Below are 16,670 nucleotides of genomic sequence, written 5' to 3' on the forward strand. Positions count from 1 at the left end.
AAACCGAAGATAATGTTCTTTGATTGTCACTTTAACAAACATTAATTTCAATAAACAAACCATTAGGTAATTTCAATTTGAAATCCAACCCAATTCGCGCATTCCGCAAAATTACACCTCAGTGAATATTACGTTTCTTAAACAATCGTTTGTCTGTCATGTTTAAAACGTTTAAGTTTTATAACCTAACATGTTTTATCACTTAATTTAGCAAGTCGTTGTCGATTCTCTCTTGCTGGAAAGCATGGTATTTGCGGAGGTATGTCGATTTTATGATTTGAAATCTTTGAAATGACAGCAATTTGCGAAATTCCTGCTTAATGGATTGATTGGTTTGGGAAAACACTTTCGGTGTAAAATAAGGTACCTACCATCTGCAGGTCAGAAGTTATGAGGTAAGTAGGTACCTATTATAAGTAGGTGCAGTATACCTACCAAACTGTTGAAAATAAACCTAGAGGAAGTCCGATTCATCGTGCCTTGTAAGCGCTAGGTTACGGGTTCGATTCCAGCCCGGGGTAAACTTTATCCTCGAGGGATAAGGTTTGTTCTCGGAACGGCTGGCTTTCTCCTATCCTGTCTTCTCCTCTCTTCCCTTTCGGAAGTACTCGTATAATACCTTAATAGTTACAGTTCCCTCTATCAAACCTCCTAAAGAAAGTTCGATTAATCGGTTGTTTAAATTGGCTTCATCGGTCCCTCCCTCATGTAACACCGAGACTATTTAGGAAAAGACTAGAAAGAAGAAGGTCTCTTATGTGGCGTCAATCGATCTCATATCTTAACATCAGATCGGAATATTCAATCACTAGTCCATCATATCACACAAAGATCTCACGATAGTACCTATATTGCTGAAATAACACTTGAGTTAAGCAACGGACCCAAATAAGCACGAAATGGCGCTTTCCGCAAAACGAACACACCGAATTAATTCCGAACAGCAAACCGGTGGCAGCGGTGACCTGTGCTGAATAAAAAAACGATTAAACAACTAACCAACCAATGTAAATTATATACAAATTATGTTGAATACCAATATTAACATTAACACGTTTGATAGATTCGATGGACAATACCTATGAAAACCGATGTAAATTTGAATATCGTAGACATCAATATACAGTCGGGTGCGAAAAATTTGGGACAGGTTCAAACCGATTGACTTTAGAACATTTGTTTTTTTTTTTTTTTTTTTTTTTTTTTTTTTTTTTTTTTTTTCACTATAGTTGTATTTTCCTTTCCTAATTCCCTCTCTCCTACCGTGATAGCGCCTGCATCGAACCATAGCAAATTCAGGAAATCCACGATGGATATCGTCTAATCCTTTGGTAACTACTACAGTTTACATCGGTCAACAAAGGGTTAAATCTTTCTTTTGATAACCTTGGATTTTGAAAATGTTTGTGCTGTACAGACTTATGGAGATGGACTCACTGAGGGGCCAATAACTAGCATGTTTTTCACATGGGTCAATAACTCAATACCTAACTGGTACACTTACCCTATGTTTCTTTAAGTTTGTAATAATACTATTTTGTTTAACTTGTCATAATTCAGACATCTTAATTGTTTCGGAAATAGAGGAAACCGTCTTGATAACTTAATTAGAGAGTCTTATTAAGCCTGGAGCTAAATAGACATTAGACATATAGACCTTGTTATAGTTTCCAAATTTTGACATGCCATATGAAGTAGGATTTGGCAATGGTTGGGTTCATTCCGTTGATTTCAACCATCAGAGCTAACCAGAGTCTTTTTTTTTAAGAGGTTTGACAGAGGGAACTGTAACTGCTATGGTCTTATCGTCCCGAAAATCGAAGAGAGAAGGAAGACTGGATAGGAGAAAGCCAGCCGGTCCGAGAACGAACATTATCCCATCAGGATAAAATCCGCCCCGGGCGGGAATCGAACCCGCATCAACAACAATTTGGCATTCCAAATGGTCAAAACTAGACATTCAAAGACGGTAATATTGAGGACAACAGCATGAGCTTTCAGTAAACACTGAAAAATAAAACCAGTGGTTGGGTGGAAGAGCTTTCTTAAACGTTTAAAAATATTTTCAAGACATTCTGAAAACGCTGTCAGAAAAAGGGATGGAAATGCAAACTATCCCAAAAAATTTGATCTCCACTATACCTCCTAAATATATTCAAAGACCAATAAATTCAACAAACAATACAGCCAAACCTTATTAAAATTTCACAAGAATTGTTTCGGCGACAAACCGTTTACTGAGGTGCCAAAAAACTACTGAAGTCCCGAAATTTTGAATTCCAATGCACTCCTAGGGCAGTCTGGGGATTCAAATCCTGTATAATTCCTGGTATTGGATGGGTGAGTCCGATGGCGGAAGTCAGGGACAGATTTGCAATAGAAAATACTTAGGATAATAATTTCAATATGTTAATATTTCTTGTGGTATTGAAATTGGCATCTCCACCAAAAATCTGCATGGCAATAAGTCGCTACATAAAATGATGTTGAAATGTGTGTGTTCATAATATTATGTTTAGGTAATAGAAATCATACAAGGTACCTAGATCTAGATATCTGTTAGAAGGTAATATTGATACTTAGAAGCTATTGATTTATAAAATATACCTAATAATTTACAACATTATTTATATACCTATGATTTTTAAATTGATCAATTAATATTCAAATATTGTAAATTCTCAATAATTAGTCCTACTGCTAGAGGAAAGTAGTTATGTGGTGAAAGAATACCAATTATGTGTCCAAGACACATCGACCTCACACTCATCGAAAACTTGGCTGTAGATAGGTACCTACTTAGACTTAATTGACGAATCAATAAGAATCAATATGCATGTATACAGAGACAATCATAGATACCTAATTCGATAATAAAATCAAATTATTGTTCTATTATTGTTGCCCAATCAATATGTATGAAGGCAATCACCTGTACAAATTATTTCGCTACCGGCAAAGTTCTTTGATCTAAGTTTGGCGCTTCCGGTCTGGCAAATACAAGTATTGGTGATTTGGTGTGAGGAATAGGTACTGTTTTATTTATGTAAATACCTATGTATGTAGGTATTTATGTAAATACCTATGTATTTATTGCCGCATTGTGGCCTGATGACTTCACATATAGATTCGTCAACAGGCAATTTGGTCACTTTCTCAAATCTACAGGCCAACCTGACAGCTAAAATCTAAGGACAAGAAAATTTTGTCGTTTTGGCAATCCAAATTTTGGCAGTCTGGCAATAAATTTGATCGATTTTCTTTCTCTTTGTTGAACATTTCTACCAAAGTTTATCAAAAAGGGACAAACCGTTCGAGAGTTATTTGAAAGGACAAACAGATTTGAAAAAAAAAAAAAAAAAAAAAAAAAAAAAAAGAGTAAGCATCTACTTAGGTTCTGGGAGCTTATTTCTAAAAAAAATTCGACTCTTTTAGGTTATAGCTCTAATACAACCCTATAACCTAATCTGAGCGACGCATGAGTAAGCATCTACTTAGGTTCTGGGAGCTTATTTCTAAGAAAAATTCGACTCTTTTAGGTTATAGCTCTAAACAACCCTATAACCTAATCTAAGCGACGCATGAGTAAGCATATACTTAGGTTCTGGGAGCTTGTTTCTAAAAAAAAATTCGACTCTTTTAGGTTATAGCTCTCTCTCTCTCTCTCTTCTCTCTCTCTCTCTCTCTCTCTCTCGCTCGCTCCCTGTCTCTACTAATCTAACAACTCAAGAAAGCTGGTGGTACATAATAAATTAAACGCTCGCTCCCTGTCTCTACTAATCTAACAACTCAAGAAAGCTGGTGGTACATAATAAATTAAACAATTATAAATAAAGAACCTTGCTTAAATTTAAAAAGAAGGGGGAAAAACACCTAAACTAAACGAAAAGTCATCGAGTTAAAACTTGTAACCTCACTCCGTTCGTTCCCTCCCTTTCTCTCTCTCTTCAAATCTGGGTAACCTAGGGGTACATCTCTGACATAATGCATGTCTTTACCAGTTTGCTATATTTCCTCAAGGGTTCAGTTACTACAGTTATTTTACACGAGTGATACTCTTGACAGCCCTTAGGTATTCAGGGCGGAGGATTAGTACAATTCAGTCGAAAATAAATAGCTCCCCTAAAGGGGATTTAGCTAAAAAAAAAAAGGTTATTCAACTTTCCATTAAAAAGTAAGACTCGAAAAAAATTCAAGAATTTTAAAATATTAAAACAACATGTTTCACATTTTGTTTTCAGTGTCTCCACCCGTAGACTCACAGGCCATGGTAGATGCAGACATGCCTGGAGATGTTATGGATGAGATGGAGAATATGGACGAGTACAAAACCTCCATGGTCTTTATGCCGCCCCAACCAAGGAAATCAGTATGTAAAAATTAAAAAAAAAAAAAGGTTTGATAGAGTGAACTGTAACTGCTAAGGTCTTAATTTTCCGAAATCTAAGAGAGAAGGAAGACAGGATAGAAGAAACGAACATTATCCGTACAGGATAAAATCCGCCCCGGGCGGGAATCGAACCCTCGGCCTAGCGCTTACAAGGTAGACCAACCTAACTACGCTGGTTGTGTTCATTTTTATTGCAGGAAATTATTCTGATGCAGTTAGAAGAAGACCCAGAGAAGCTGGAGAACTGGCTTAACTACTTGGACTATATTGACTCCATCATATTGGAAGGTCTTCTCAATGCTGTGGGATATAGGTAGGGTCATTATCTCTATGTCTAATGGCCAAGACCACAAATTTAAGTTTAAACTTGAATCTCTACGCCGGAAATCGAACCCGGGTCTCTCGCGTATAAGACGAGTACAGTGACCACTCTGTTATGGGAGCAGATCAGTTCTTTTTATTCTAATTTACTATCTTTTCAGTTTCTGGTGTTCTCGTGTTGACTCAGCACCTAAATGGGAAGTAGTGTGTCTTTTATCGTCCATTTGAGACCTCTAGAGTCTAATATTATAGCAGTTGTTTCAATGCTACGAAAAAATGGAATAGAATAGAATGGTTTTTGTATTTCAACATATTGTTTTCTTACAAGGTTGGCTTACATCTAAACTTATACATCTTTTACGTGTGATAAAAACGGCGTTGAAACACTTTCTTTTTTTTTTTTTAATCTGTTCTATCTCTATTTCCCAATAGCAATAGAGAGGGAACTGCCTCGGTGGTTTAGTGGTCAAGGCGCTCGACTGGTAAACAGGAGGGCGTGGGTTCAATCCCAGCCGAGGTATGGAATTTTATCCTCCAGAGTCTATTCTGCATACAGGGTCATTTTTAAAAAAGGAGAAAATTATATTTAAAAACATATATATATAATATGTATATACCTACCCAGGTAGTTAATACTATTTTTTTAACGCACTTTCTTTCGAAAATTTCCACTTTTTTGGAAAATTGATTAAATGAAAACTGAATTGTATATACTAACATCTTTTTCTAAATCACCCTGTATTAGGTACTTATCATGTCACCAATGTTGACAAAATTCAAATCAACTAATTAGGCAAGAGAGGAATGTTTGCACAAATGGGTTCTTTTACTTCTTTTGTTCTTGGCTAATTCCATTAGAAATAGATATTTATATGTCTAATATTTCCTATGTACATATTATAGCAATACATAGGTAAGTATATTATGTATAACTATATTTTTAGTTATGCAAACAGAAAGCATGTCAATATTGAGAACGATAGGTATCTATCTACAAATTAATTGGAAAAATTGGAGTCAACAGTCAAAACACCCGGAAGTCAAGATAATTCGGTTCCAATAAATTATAAATAGGATGTATAAATACCTGAAATATTTACCTATGATAAACCAATTAGGTACCAATAAACCTAATACCTATAAGAAATTTAGTAGGTACTGCTTGCTATAATAATTAGGTTTTACCAAGGATTAAGGTGATGGTTTTGAAATTTTCAATTGGAAGGTGATCGAATGCATTAGCTCTGACTTGGTTCGATTTTAGGTACATAATGAATTGATGAGGTATCAATAACGTCAATAAGATTGAGAACGGCTAAAAATGGGAACAGACTCTGACAAACACAGCATAAATATTTCATTATGATATAATTTTTATTAATAAGTTTAATGCTTTCTCTTTTTCTCTCTCCTAAAATAAAAAAAAATAAAATAAAATAAAAAAAAAAAAATAAAAAAAAAAACAAATAAATCTTCCCAAAAACAAAATACCACGGCGATAATTAATGGAAATTTTTCAACAGTAGGTAAATATTAGGTGTACCTAGGTAGGTAATTATTAAAAATTCTCTCAATTAATCAACTCTTGGTTCACTCTCAATTCACACCCATTCGCCCCCAAACTTAAACGCTCAGGTCATCCCTTTTCATGTAAAAGAGTTTAAAATTCCACTATCTTAATGACTCTCCGAGTGGTTACTCGAAATAAAATTTTAAACGCTAAATAGGTACTCTTTGAAATCTAAATCCATGTCTAAAATACTCTTTAAATTTTCAAGTTGAGTGAAAAATGTGTGAAGATTTTGATAGGCGTTTAATGTTCATTTAAATTTGATTAATGATTCCAAAGACACGGTTTCCAAAGAGAAAAGAGACTTGAAGAATGTTTGTTTATGTTTGTGTGATGTTATTGCACCCACTTCCACATGCCGTCGAGAAGAAATTTAATACTGTATCAACGCTTGAGAAACAAAACTGCCTATCAAGCTTTTTTTTATGACGATGGGTAGGTAGTTATATCTAATTTTGGAACCCAGTCAACCAAATAGAATTTCAGTTCTCTAAAATCACCAAACTGATGCAAATTAAAAAAAAAAAAAGTAAAAAGATTTTCAAATAAGTCAGGTGTTGTCCTCTCCTGAACAAAGTTTGTAACAAGGTCGATAGTGTGGATAGGCGATTTTGTTTCTTCAGCGACGATTAGGTCAAATATGTCATTGTCACATCAGGCGGGTTCCGTTTGTGGCTAAATGGTCTTTTAAATTCAATATAATGGTATTGTTAACCATTTTACTTAAATATCGCGGAATTATTTGATCATTAGGTAAATTACCTACCTATATTACATAGGTACTTACTTTAAGCTTGTGGATTTGTTTGATCATTTCCTACCATTATTGCCTCGGTGGTGTAGTGGTCAAGGCGCTCGCCTGGTAAACAGGAGGGCGTGGGTTCAATCCCAGCCGAGGTAGGTACGGAATTTTATCCTCAATATATAATTTGAGAATTTGACCACAATAATAGTAGTAGCCTACTGCTGGAGTAAAGGGACTTTACAGTCCTATAACTCCATTACCTACGGCTAACGCCAATAAGCTCTCATTCTTTGTTTGGAATTCACGATTCTGAAACTTCCACATTCCTTCAACACCTTTTAACCAATCATCCCAGTTTGTTTCTATAGAAAATGCTTTCCATACAACCCAATAGTTAAAACGGAGCTTCACAAAGTTACCGAATCTTTTAACCAACCATATCCCCGTTTTGTCTCTGTTTCAGCCTCAACTCAACGCCCAGCATCACCGCCGCCCTCAAGCAGCATCGCAAGATCTCCCTCAACAACAACTCCCTCTCCGCCAACGCCAATGACGAGCAAAACTCCCCGGACAACAAGAAGAAGAGGAAGAAAGTCGAGAACATCACGCACGACAGCATGCTTCCGCAGAAAAAGCGCGCGTTGGTGTCCGCTACGCCAGGGAATAACAACAATAGTGGGGAGACCAATTTGAACAACCCGGGCAAGAAGTTCATGAAGAATAACTCCAGTGAGGATTGTGTGGACGATGAGACGTTGATAAGGGAGACGGAGGCAGCGTTGAAGAATCTGTCAGGTAAGAAAAAGATTCTCTCAGCCATTTGACGTTTTTAGCGAGTTTTGCAACCAAAATTAGCGTCCCATCAACTGAACCTTTTAACGTTATAAATAACGTCAATTAATTCAATTTATTTTCGATTGCAAAAACTGTTTTAACAAAATGGATTTCACGTCCAAGAAAGCACCTGCGAAATAAGAAACATCCAATGACTTTTTACACATTTGTTCAGATTCTTGTAAAAGATTTACCTTTCGGATCAAACGAACTACGGCCTCTTAGTAGCGCCATAAAAGAGAGGGGGAAGTTGAACCTTATGGATAGATACTCAACCTGCCGGACTATAGCCATGAAAATTACTCGTAGTTAGCGAGTGTGGTCCTAACAAGTATGTCAATTCGTGCCTAAGCCGGAATACCTACCGATTGTATTTTTTCTACTAGTCAATAAGTACTTATCTATTTAGAAGAAACCTTTCGCTACATATTACATACCTAATGTAAACCCCTCCTCATGTCCACAGGGAGCTGGCTAGGCGCCAAACACAACAACACATACTACTCCAACAGCACCAGCTCGGAGAAAGTTCACCCCTACGAAGCCAACCCCGCCTTTGAGAACCTTTTCGACGAAAACAAGAACTTCAACACCACCCCCAGCCATCGCGTCTCGTCCACGTACGCCACCTCCGTATCGAACGTGAGTGGAGGAGTGACCAACCTCAAGGATGTGATTACAGTGAGGGATGAGAATAATGAGAAGCGTGGAGGTGGAGGTGTCAAGAAGAGGAGTGGGGAGAAGGAGAACAACAATAACAACAAGGACATTGACAATTTGCTCAAGATCGAGAACGAGTGTACCAAGTTGAACAACAAGGAGAAGATGGCGGAGTCCAGGTAAGGGGTTAGGGCCAAGTAAAAACACTACCTGCCTCGGTGGTGTAGTGGTCAAGGCGCTCGCCTGGTAAACAGGAGGGCGTGGGTTCAATCCCAGCCGAGGTATGGAACCTTCGGGAATTTCTTCTTGAGGAACTCTCTCTTCTCCTTGGATCCCACAGTGGTGTACACGGTACATCCCATGTGCAGAGCAATGGAAATGGCCGCTTGACCCAAACCTCCAGCACCGGCGTGCACTAATAGAGATTCCCCTGGTCGCATCTTACCACGCACGATTAGCGAGTAGTATGCCTGGAATAGAATAGAATAGGATAGAATAGAATACTACTCTCTGTATGCCTGGAATAGAATAGAATAGGATAGAATACAGAATAGAATAGAATAAAACAGAATGGAATAGAATAGAATAAAACAGAATAGAATAGATTAAAACAGAATAGAATAGAATACAAAAGAAGAAGAGTAGAATACAATCCAAAAGAATACATTAGAAAAAAAAAAATGGAAAAGAAGAATTGAATAATAGAAAAGAAGACAGAAAAGTGACTACTTATTCTGAAACTCTCTTTACTCCCACAGTCTACACAAGGTCTGCCTGCCTAGTTAGCTTGGTTGGTAGCGCGTCTGCCTTGTAAGCACCAAGCCGCGGGTTCGATGGCCGCCCTGGGCTAACATTATCCTCAACAGATAAGGTTCGTTCCTAGAACGGCTCACTTTCTCCTATCCTGTCTTCCTTTCTTCGATTTCATGTCGATAAGACTTTCGTCATAACAGTTACTTCTCGGGACGATAAAACCCTATTAAACTTTTTTTAAAAAAAGCCTACTCTTAGCCTTGTGCTAACTACATGTAAATGAGTAAAAACCAGGGCTGATATTATCAATGAAAAAGTCTTAACCCATAAGAGCCGAACTTTTTTCTTCCATTGGATCTTGCTGAAATTTAACCGCTTCTAACTCTGGACCAGTACAGAAGTAATTGTCAAATAATAGAGAACAAATTGTTTTAAAACTAATAGACATCCCCGATGCACTCTGACGTGGAGCGACTCAGATATTAGTGAAAAAGAGAGAAGGGTTTGGTCAAGTTTGGTGTGACTTTAATGTAGGTTTCGGCTCTCATGGGTTAACCTTATACTCGGACGCAATATACTTTCTTTTTCTATACTTTTTTTCTCTTTATCAGAACTAACATTGTCTATATTTTATATTATTATTTGTTCTTTTTTTTATAGGATGACTAAGTATTTATACGATTGTAAACTATTCGTCAAAAATATACTGTAAATATTCATATAATACCTCTGGCTTTCTACAAAAACACAGCTCGTCAACTTACCGTGGCATAAACAACGGGAATGGTCGACGCCTCCTCGAGAGTCCACTTGGCCGGTACCTCCCACAGGAAGCTCGGGTCCGCGAGCACGGTGGTCGCCAGGGACCGCGCGGCTACCAGTCCCATCACGCGACGGCCCTTCGTGTCGCGGCCGGAGAACTCCAGCCCGAGTACACAGTCCTGTCCGGCTAGATCGCCGGGCAGGGCGTCGGGCGGGAGCTTGCCGGACGCCAGCATGATGTCTCGGAAGTTCAATGGGGCGTAGTACACCGTGCAGAACTCGTCGTTCGGGTGATTTTCCGGTCTGTAGAGAGATCGGGATAGAATCAATTGTGTTTAATTTCGCTCGTAGTATGTTGGGTAAAACACGTAGAGATAGGATTAGAAATACAAAAAGTTCAACTTTTAATTCTGTTCACAAGTCCGGACTAACAAATACCTTTGTAAGTATGTACAGGTACTTAACTTTGTAAGTATGTACAGGTACTTACTCTAATAAATTCATGTGGTTTCCCCATTGATATTATTTTATTTGTTTATTTTTCTCTTTTCAAAATGGAAAGGTTCATTATTCAAATCATATCAAAACATGATAGCTTTGATATAACGCCTAATGTATGCTTTCATTGAGAAGCCACAAGCAATTAAAAGATTGTAAAAATTGAATTAATTAAAATAATGCGATTGATAAAAACCATAGGTAGGGGAGAGTGGGGCAAGATGGGACAGCTAATGTTTGACTTTTAATTGTTGATAATGAATTTTGGAGAATAGTGTATTAAATTGTAGGGAATTTATTTACTGATAGGATAATTTTATTATTTAATAGGAAGGTACTAAGAAATTTGAAGAGGAGAATGGAGAACTTAAATATTTCCATAAAACACGGACAACCCTACTCGTTCTGCCTGTATAAAGAGTACCCCGTGTTACCCCATTTTACCCCGCTCTCCCCTACGATGTTATCTATTGAGTCATTACATGATATCAGCCCGGGTCGCTATTATTAACCTCTTATTCAATCCTGAACCATTTTATGTGAGAAGGAACTATAAATTTTTAGAGGTAAAACAGCTTTTTCGGTAAAACAGCTTCTGAGAAAAATGTTGTCGTGGGAAAATGGCGCAAAAAGTCATGGTCTCCTCATTTTTCATGAATATACAACGGCACTTTAATTTTTAATATTACCAAATTGACAGGCCATACTCTTGTAAAATTCCTCATAGGTATTACCGAGAATTTTGACTAGAAAGTAGAAAATCTAAATTTAAAATAATAAAAAAAAAAAAAAAAAAAAAAAAAAAACTTACAATTTCCTAGATGCAGGAAATATAATATGGGGAAAAAGAGGGAAACATATTAGACACCATATTAAAAATATCAGAATTTCTCGCAGAATAGCAGCTTGGGGACAATATGCTTTCGGAGATATAATGAGAGGCCATTAGGCAGGTGGGAAAATAGGAGATATTAAAAATATTTCCCCCCTAGTTTTCCGAAGCACCGTCCGCACTATGTCGATCGGCATTCCCTGATCATGACTGTGTGGAAGCTACTTAAGGGTGGCTCGAAGTCTTTCGTATTGAGATTGTTGAGAAAGCAACTTTGAAAGTTGAAGAGTCAGAGGAAATAGTATAGGCCTGATTTTGAGTATCTGTGTAGGACACGGGAGGAGCCCAGGTATTGTTTCTGTGCGTCTCCTTCACAAAGGACCTTATCTCTCCACATTAACCCTACCTCGGTGGTGTAGTGGTCAAGGCGCTCGCCTGGTAAACAGGAGGGCGTGGGTTCAATCCCAGCCGAGGTATGGAATATCCTCAACATAATTTGAGAATTTGACCACAATAATAGTAGTAGCCTACTGCTGGAGTAAAGGGACTTTTCAGTCAACTAGGGGCTTTGCCCCGCCCAAACCGGGAGTCAAAGAAGAGGACAACAAGGGAGCCAGTGGCGCTACTGGGCTACACTCGCCTGATTCCAAACAATACACGATATTACAACCTGCAGGTGAGAATAGTAGAAAGGTTTATCTTGTATGACTGCCGAGATTCCACTCAGCGACAAGCTACTATTGACAGCCTGAGTATTGCCGGGAAAATGTTCACCCATCTATTTACCAAACTTTGGACGTCAATGATCAATTGGAACAGTCTAGCTTGCAAGAGTTGGGTAAAGTCACAAAAGATCTAACCTATTTAAAGGGTATTTTATCCTAAACAGAGATAAGGTTCTTTCTTGGAACGGCTGGCTTGCTTCCATCTTGTCCTCCTCCTCTCTTCGCTTTCGGGACTATAAGATCTCAGTTTTTGAAGTGCCCTCTATCAAAAATCTTTTTAAGAAAAATGACCCAATATTTCCAGTATTAGAAACCAACCAGGCATTTTTTACTTTCTATTACCCTTACGTATTTTTAAAGAGGTTTGACAAAGGGAACTGTAACTGCTATGGTCTTATCGTCCCGAAGAGAGAAGGAAGACAGGATAGGATAAAGCCAGCGGTTCAGAGAACGTACATTATCCCTTCGAGCCGTCTTTTAAATCAGTCATTTCCTGATTCTCCATTTTTCTTCTCTCCTCAGGAGCAAGTTCTCGTGCAGCCTCGGCCATTCAGGACGTCACGCGGGAACGCGTAGCCAGCGTCCCGGCCGTCACTTCCAGCGGTTCCCAACCTACCTCCTGTCTGCCCCCTCAGAACTCGACCATAGACTCAACCAAGATGAGCGAACTCCTGCGACCTCTGCCCACTCTGTCGCCGACCAGTTTGAATAAGGGTGAGTTTGAGTAGATTCTGTACTATGCCAAGTGCCAACTTTCCAGCCTCACTCGTTTAGAAATACTTTCCGTGTCCTACAGATAGGCAGGATTGGTGTCGGAAGTATTGGGGGGTTTGAAAACCCCCTTTTACGCCCAGAAGCAGTCCTGGAAACAACTTTACAAACTTTTCACTGCACATTTCGCAGGTTGATTTTACAAGTTCTTTTTCATTTCTTTTCTTTGAATTAGCCAGATTTTGGGAATGAATGACTACCTACCGAAGGGTTCAAAGATGAACTAAGGACATCCGGAAAATTAGGAGCACTTTCTTTAGTTTATTTATTTAAAAATTCACTTCCATTTTACTGCCTTGGTGATTTGGAGGCTAAAGGCCATATATTTTGAAAATCGAAAGGAAGATGAGAGAGAGAGAGAGAGAGAGAGCTCCGAATGGCGAAATTAATATGCCCTCCGTGTCAACTGCCGGCTTATGTTTTAAGCTCATTACCAACAAAACTCTCTCTCTCTCTGTCCCTCTCTCCCCCTTCCTCTCTCTCTCTCCTTCCCATGTCTTTGTATCCAGAGTTTGTCTTCTTTATATTTACAGAGAAAAAAGAAAGTAAGGGGGGAAGAAATAAGATATAGTCGAAAAGATAGGACAGATCGCACATAACTCCCTCAAATATGTTTTTGAGGTCCGAGAGAGTATCCTTGGGGAACGCCGTAAAAAAGGTTTTACTAGACACACTTTCGCTTTGCTTAGCGGTAAATAGGTACTTTTATTTTGTCTGTTAGGGAAGACACAAATTTCCACCCCTGACTGGGATTCAAATCCAGTGCTCAGTGAGTCAGTGCTCTTGACTACTCTATCAAATGCACTCATCAAGTCAATTTTTTTTTTTTTTTTTTTTTTTTTTTTTTAAAAAAATTAAAAAATTTTTAACAATTTTTTTTTTTTCTTTTCCCACACTTTAAAAAAATTTTATCCACAAACCTCCCATTGAAGAACAAGAAAACAACTTGGTTTTTCTCATGTTTTTCCCACCTCCCTCTCTAAAAAAGGGAATAAACACGAGAGGGAGAAAACAGGCGACAATTGAAAACCAACGCACGTACTCTGAAAAAAAAGAGCAGGGGGGAAGGGACAAAGGTCGCGAAGAAAGAGAAGGGATATTGAAAGAAATCCCTCCATATAGCTTTCACCAGGATCTTAAAAAATCCCCCTCTTGCCCTTTTTTTCCCTTTTCCTTTCTCCCCTCTCTTTCTTATATCCCCCTCCACCCCTTTCTTACCACCCCTCTGGCCCTTTGTTAATACCCCTTTCACCAGTCTTCTCCCTTTGAGTCCTTCATCCCCCTTTTTGTCCGTCTTATTACCATTCTCTCCCAATCTTCTTCCCCCTTTTTGCCCTCACATCTTCGCGTCTTAAATAATAACATAAACACAAAGGGCTGCTGCCACCGAATTTCTTTTTTCGGGGGGGAAAGAGTTTTCCAACTTCCTAATGTCATTATCTTCGCAAGGTATATCTCTTCAAAAAGTTCGAGTATCTTGAAAAAAACTTGTTCTTATGTAGGAACCTATATCTTCAGAAGTTCTTATGTACGTAAATATCTTCAAATATCTTGTTGTTTCTTATATTAGTTTTCTTCCCCTTTCGCTTTTGAAAACCCCTTTTTTCCGGCGTGTTACATTGGAATGAAACCCTTTTTTCCGGCAGGAATGTGTTTATCTGTCTAGTGAGACAGAAAGAGAGAATAATCAATGATTTATTGTCTCTCTCCCACTTGGGAATCTGATTACTTGAAATACTTGCCCCTATCCCCATTACCAATTTCAAAAACTTAAATTGTCACAATTTCACAAACTTAAATACTTAACGATATCATTTCGAAAACTCCAAAAACGGATGATATTAAATTTAGGTATTTATTTAACATCAAAGGAAAAAGGAATAAATTTGTATTAACGTATTTGTTGGTACCTACACACACTTGGTAAAACATAAAGCCAAGTGTTTTTACTCACCCAAAATCATTTTTAGTGTTATTTATTTAAATATAAAAAGTTTCACTAAAATTTCTCCCCTCGGGTAGATGCTGCGTTTCCTCTCTGGATGGCCAGACCAATCTTCTGAGGAAGAATATGTCTAAGGATATTTATGTCAAATAAATTTTATAAATAAAACGCTAGGAACGAGATTCTCCCGTGATATCAAACACTTTCTTGCTCCAATGATCCAGCCAAACCTTCGAGTCAACGCTTCAAAATGTTTCCCTAAAAGGCGAAAAACCCAAACAAGCCTCTCAGCAGTCCTCTGTCAAAAGCTGCGAAGGGAAATATGAGACACAACAACACATCTCGCCCCAATCATCCCCTTCCGACCCCGGGGCTGCGAGAATATTTACGAGTCCCCGGGGATTTTCATCCCCATTAAAACTAATAATAAACCCATTTGGAGTCCCCCTTCCTGTCCCCATTCGGGAAGCTCCATCAGGAATATCGGAGCGATGGATCTGGAAAAAGAACTGAAAACAAATCAGAAGCGAAAAAGGCAATGAAGCAGTAAAGCAATAAAAAGTGAATGTAGACAACGTTTGGAGGAGGAAGAGGACGAAGAGAAAGAGAAGAAGGTGGAGGAAGAGGAGGAGGAGGGAGGAGGGCGACTTAGCTTAGAGAGAATAGAGAAGGAGGAATATTAGAAGGAAGAGGAGGTGGAAGAAAAGAAACCGGAGGAAGAAGAGGAGGAGGAAAAAGAGAAGAAGGTGAAGGAAGAGAAGAAAGTGGTGGTGGTGGAGGAGCCTGACCCTGGCCACCGGTCTAGACAGGGCCGGGACTACGGCAAGGACTATGGGGACAAACACGGGCTGGGCGGTCAAGGATACAGTGCCCCGTCGTCGGCGTTCAAGCCCGTTGAATCGTCTCGCCTGCCAGGTAAGAAGCTACGCCTGGGTGCAATAGTCCTACATACCGGACTCCCGGACTCCGCACACAGGAATTTCGTCAGAAAAGACCACCAGTTCAATGTAATGTAAAACGTCTTAGATTTCTGGGGGAGAAAGATTCGGGGGACAATGAGAAAGAAGAGGACACGGGAAGTAAGTGAAAATGGGATGATGGTATCCAAAACGATGGAGGGAACTGTAAGAAAGGAGGTCTTATCGTATCGAAATCGAATTGAAAACGATGGTATCGATTTTTGTTTAAAAAAAGGTTTGATTGAGGGAACCTTAACTGTAAATGTCTTTTCGTCTCAAAATGGAAGAGAGAAAGAGGACAGGATAGGAGAAAGCCAGTCGTTCCCAGAACGAGCCTTATGTGTTTGGGATGAAGTTTGCCCCGCTGGGAATCGAAACCGTGACCTAGCGCTTACTAAATATGCTACCGTCCAAGCTAACTAGGCTGGCAACAGTACTTTGTGACTTACTACGAAGTTTTTGGAATTTCAATTCTACATATTTATTAATCAAAAATCAGGCTTTATCCAGGAAAAGATTATCAGCTTAAATAGCTATAACCTATATAACCAATCTCTTAATATTCAAGTTCCAAACTGTATTCAAAATCACCACACCACCTTTTCTTCCAGGCTCCTCAGACATCGAACTCGGACCCTATCCACCACCGCCCAACTGCGTCACCTTCGTCGGCTTTCCGCCGCCCCCTGGGCCGCCTAGTAGTCATGTATTGGGCGAAACTAGGGGCTTTGCCCCGCCCAAACCGGGAGTCAAAGAAGAGGACAACAAGGGAGCCAGTGGCGCTACTGGGCTACACTCGCCTGATTCCAAACAATACACGATATTACAACCTGCAGGTGAGAATAGTAGAAAGGTTTATCTTGTATGACTGCCGAGATTCCACTCAGCGACAAGCTACTATTGAC

General features: G+C 38.9%; 2 protein-coding genes across 2 annotated transcripts in view; one reads left to right on the forward strand and one right to left on the reverse strand.

The window, feature by feature from the left end:
- The first annotated feature begins 3,578 nt into the window (after positions 1–3,578).
- LOC103517025 (putative uncharacterized protein DDB_G0277255) lies at positions 3,579–8,703 on the forward strand. The gene is made up of 5 exons (XM_008482027.1): positions 3,579–3,585; positions 4,242–4,369; positions 4,588–4,703; positions 7,490–7,821; positions 8,327–8,703. Exons 1-5 carry the CDS (start codon positions 3,582–3,584, stop codon positions 8,701–8,703), a joined length of 957 nt encoding a protein of 318 aa, XP_008480249.1. The 5' UTR covers positions 3,579–3,581.
- Positions 8,704–8,786: 83 nt separating this feature from the next.
- The window catches only part of LOC103517026 (fatty acid synthase-like), an 11,981-nt gene continuing 4,097 nt past the window's right edge, over positions 8,787–16,670 (reverse strand). The window contains exons 3-4 of the mRNA XM_026829270.1: positions 10,038–10,151; positions 8,787–8,990 (exon numbers count right to left, since the gene is read on the reverse strand). Coding sequence (XP_026685071.1) covers positions 8,787–8,990; positions 10,038–10,151 — 318 coding nt within the window. The remainder of the gene's footprint in view (positions 8,991–10,037; positions 10,152–16,670) is intronic.

Source organism: Diaphorina citri, unplaced genomic scaffold (assembly GCF_000475195.1).
Source record: "Diaphorina citri unplaced genomic scaffold, Diaci psyllid genome assembly version 1.1 scaffold1723, whole genome shotgun sequence".
In the NCBI taxonomy this organism is placed as follows: Eukaryota; Metazoa; Arthropoda; class Insecta; order Hemiptera; family Psyllidae; genus Diaphorina; species Diaphorina citri.

What these genes read in the sequence shown, in the direction of transcription:
- LOC103517025 (XM_008482027.1), top strand. An exon ending in CGCCCCAACCAAGGAAATCA is followed by an intron (nt 4,370 to 4,587) that starts GTATGTAAAAAT and finishes TTTTTATTGCAG; the next exon opens with GAAATTATTCTGATGCAGTT. An exon ending in AGCGTTGAAGAATCTGTCAG is followed by an intron (nt 7,822 to 8,326) that starts GTAAGAAAAAGA and finishes TCATGTCCACAG; the next exon opens with GGAGCTGGCTAGGCGCCAAA.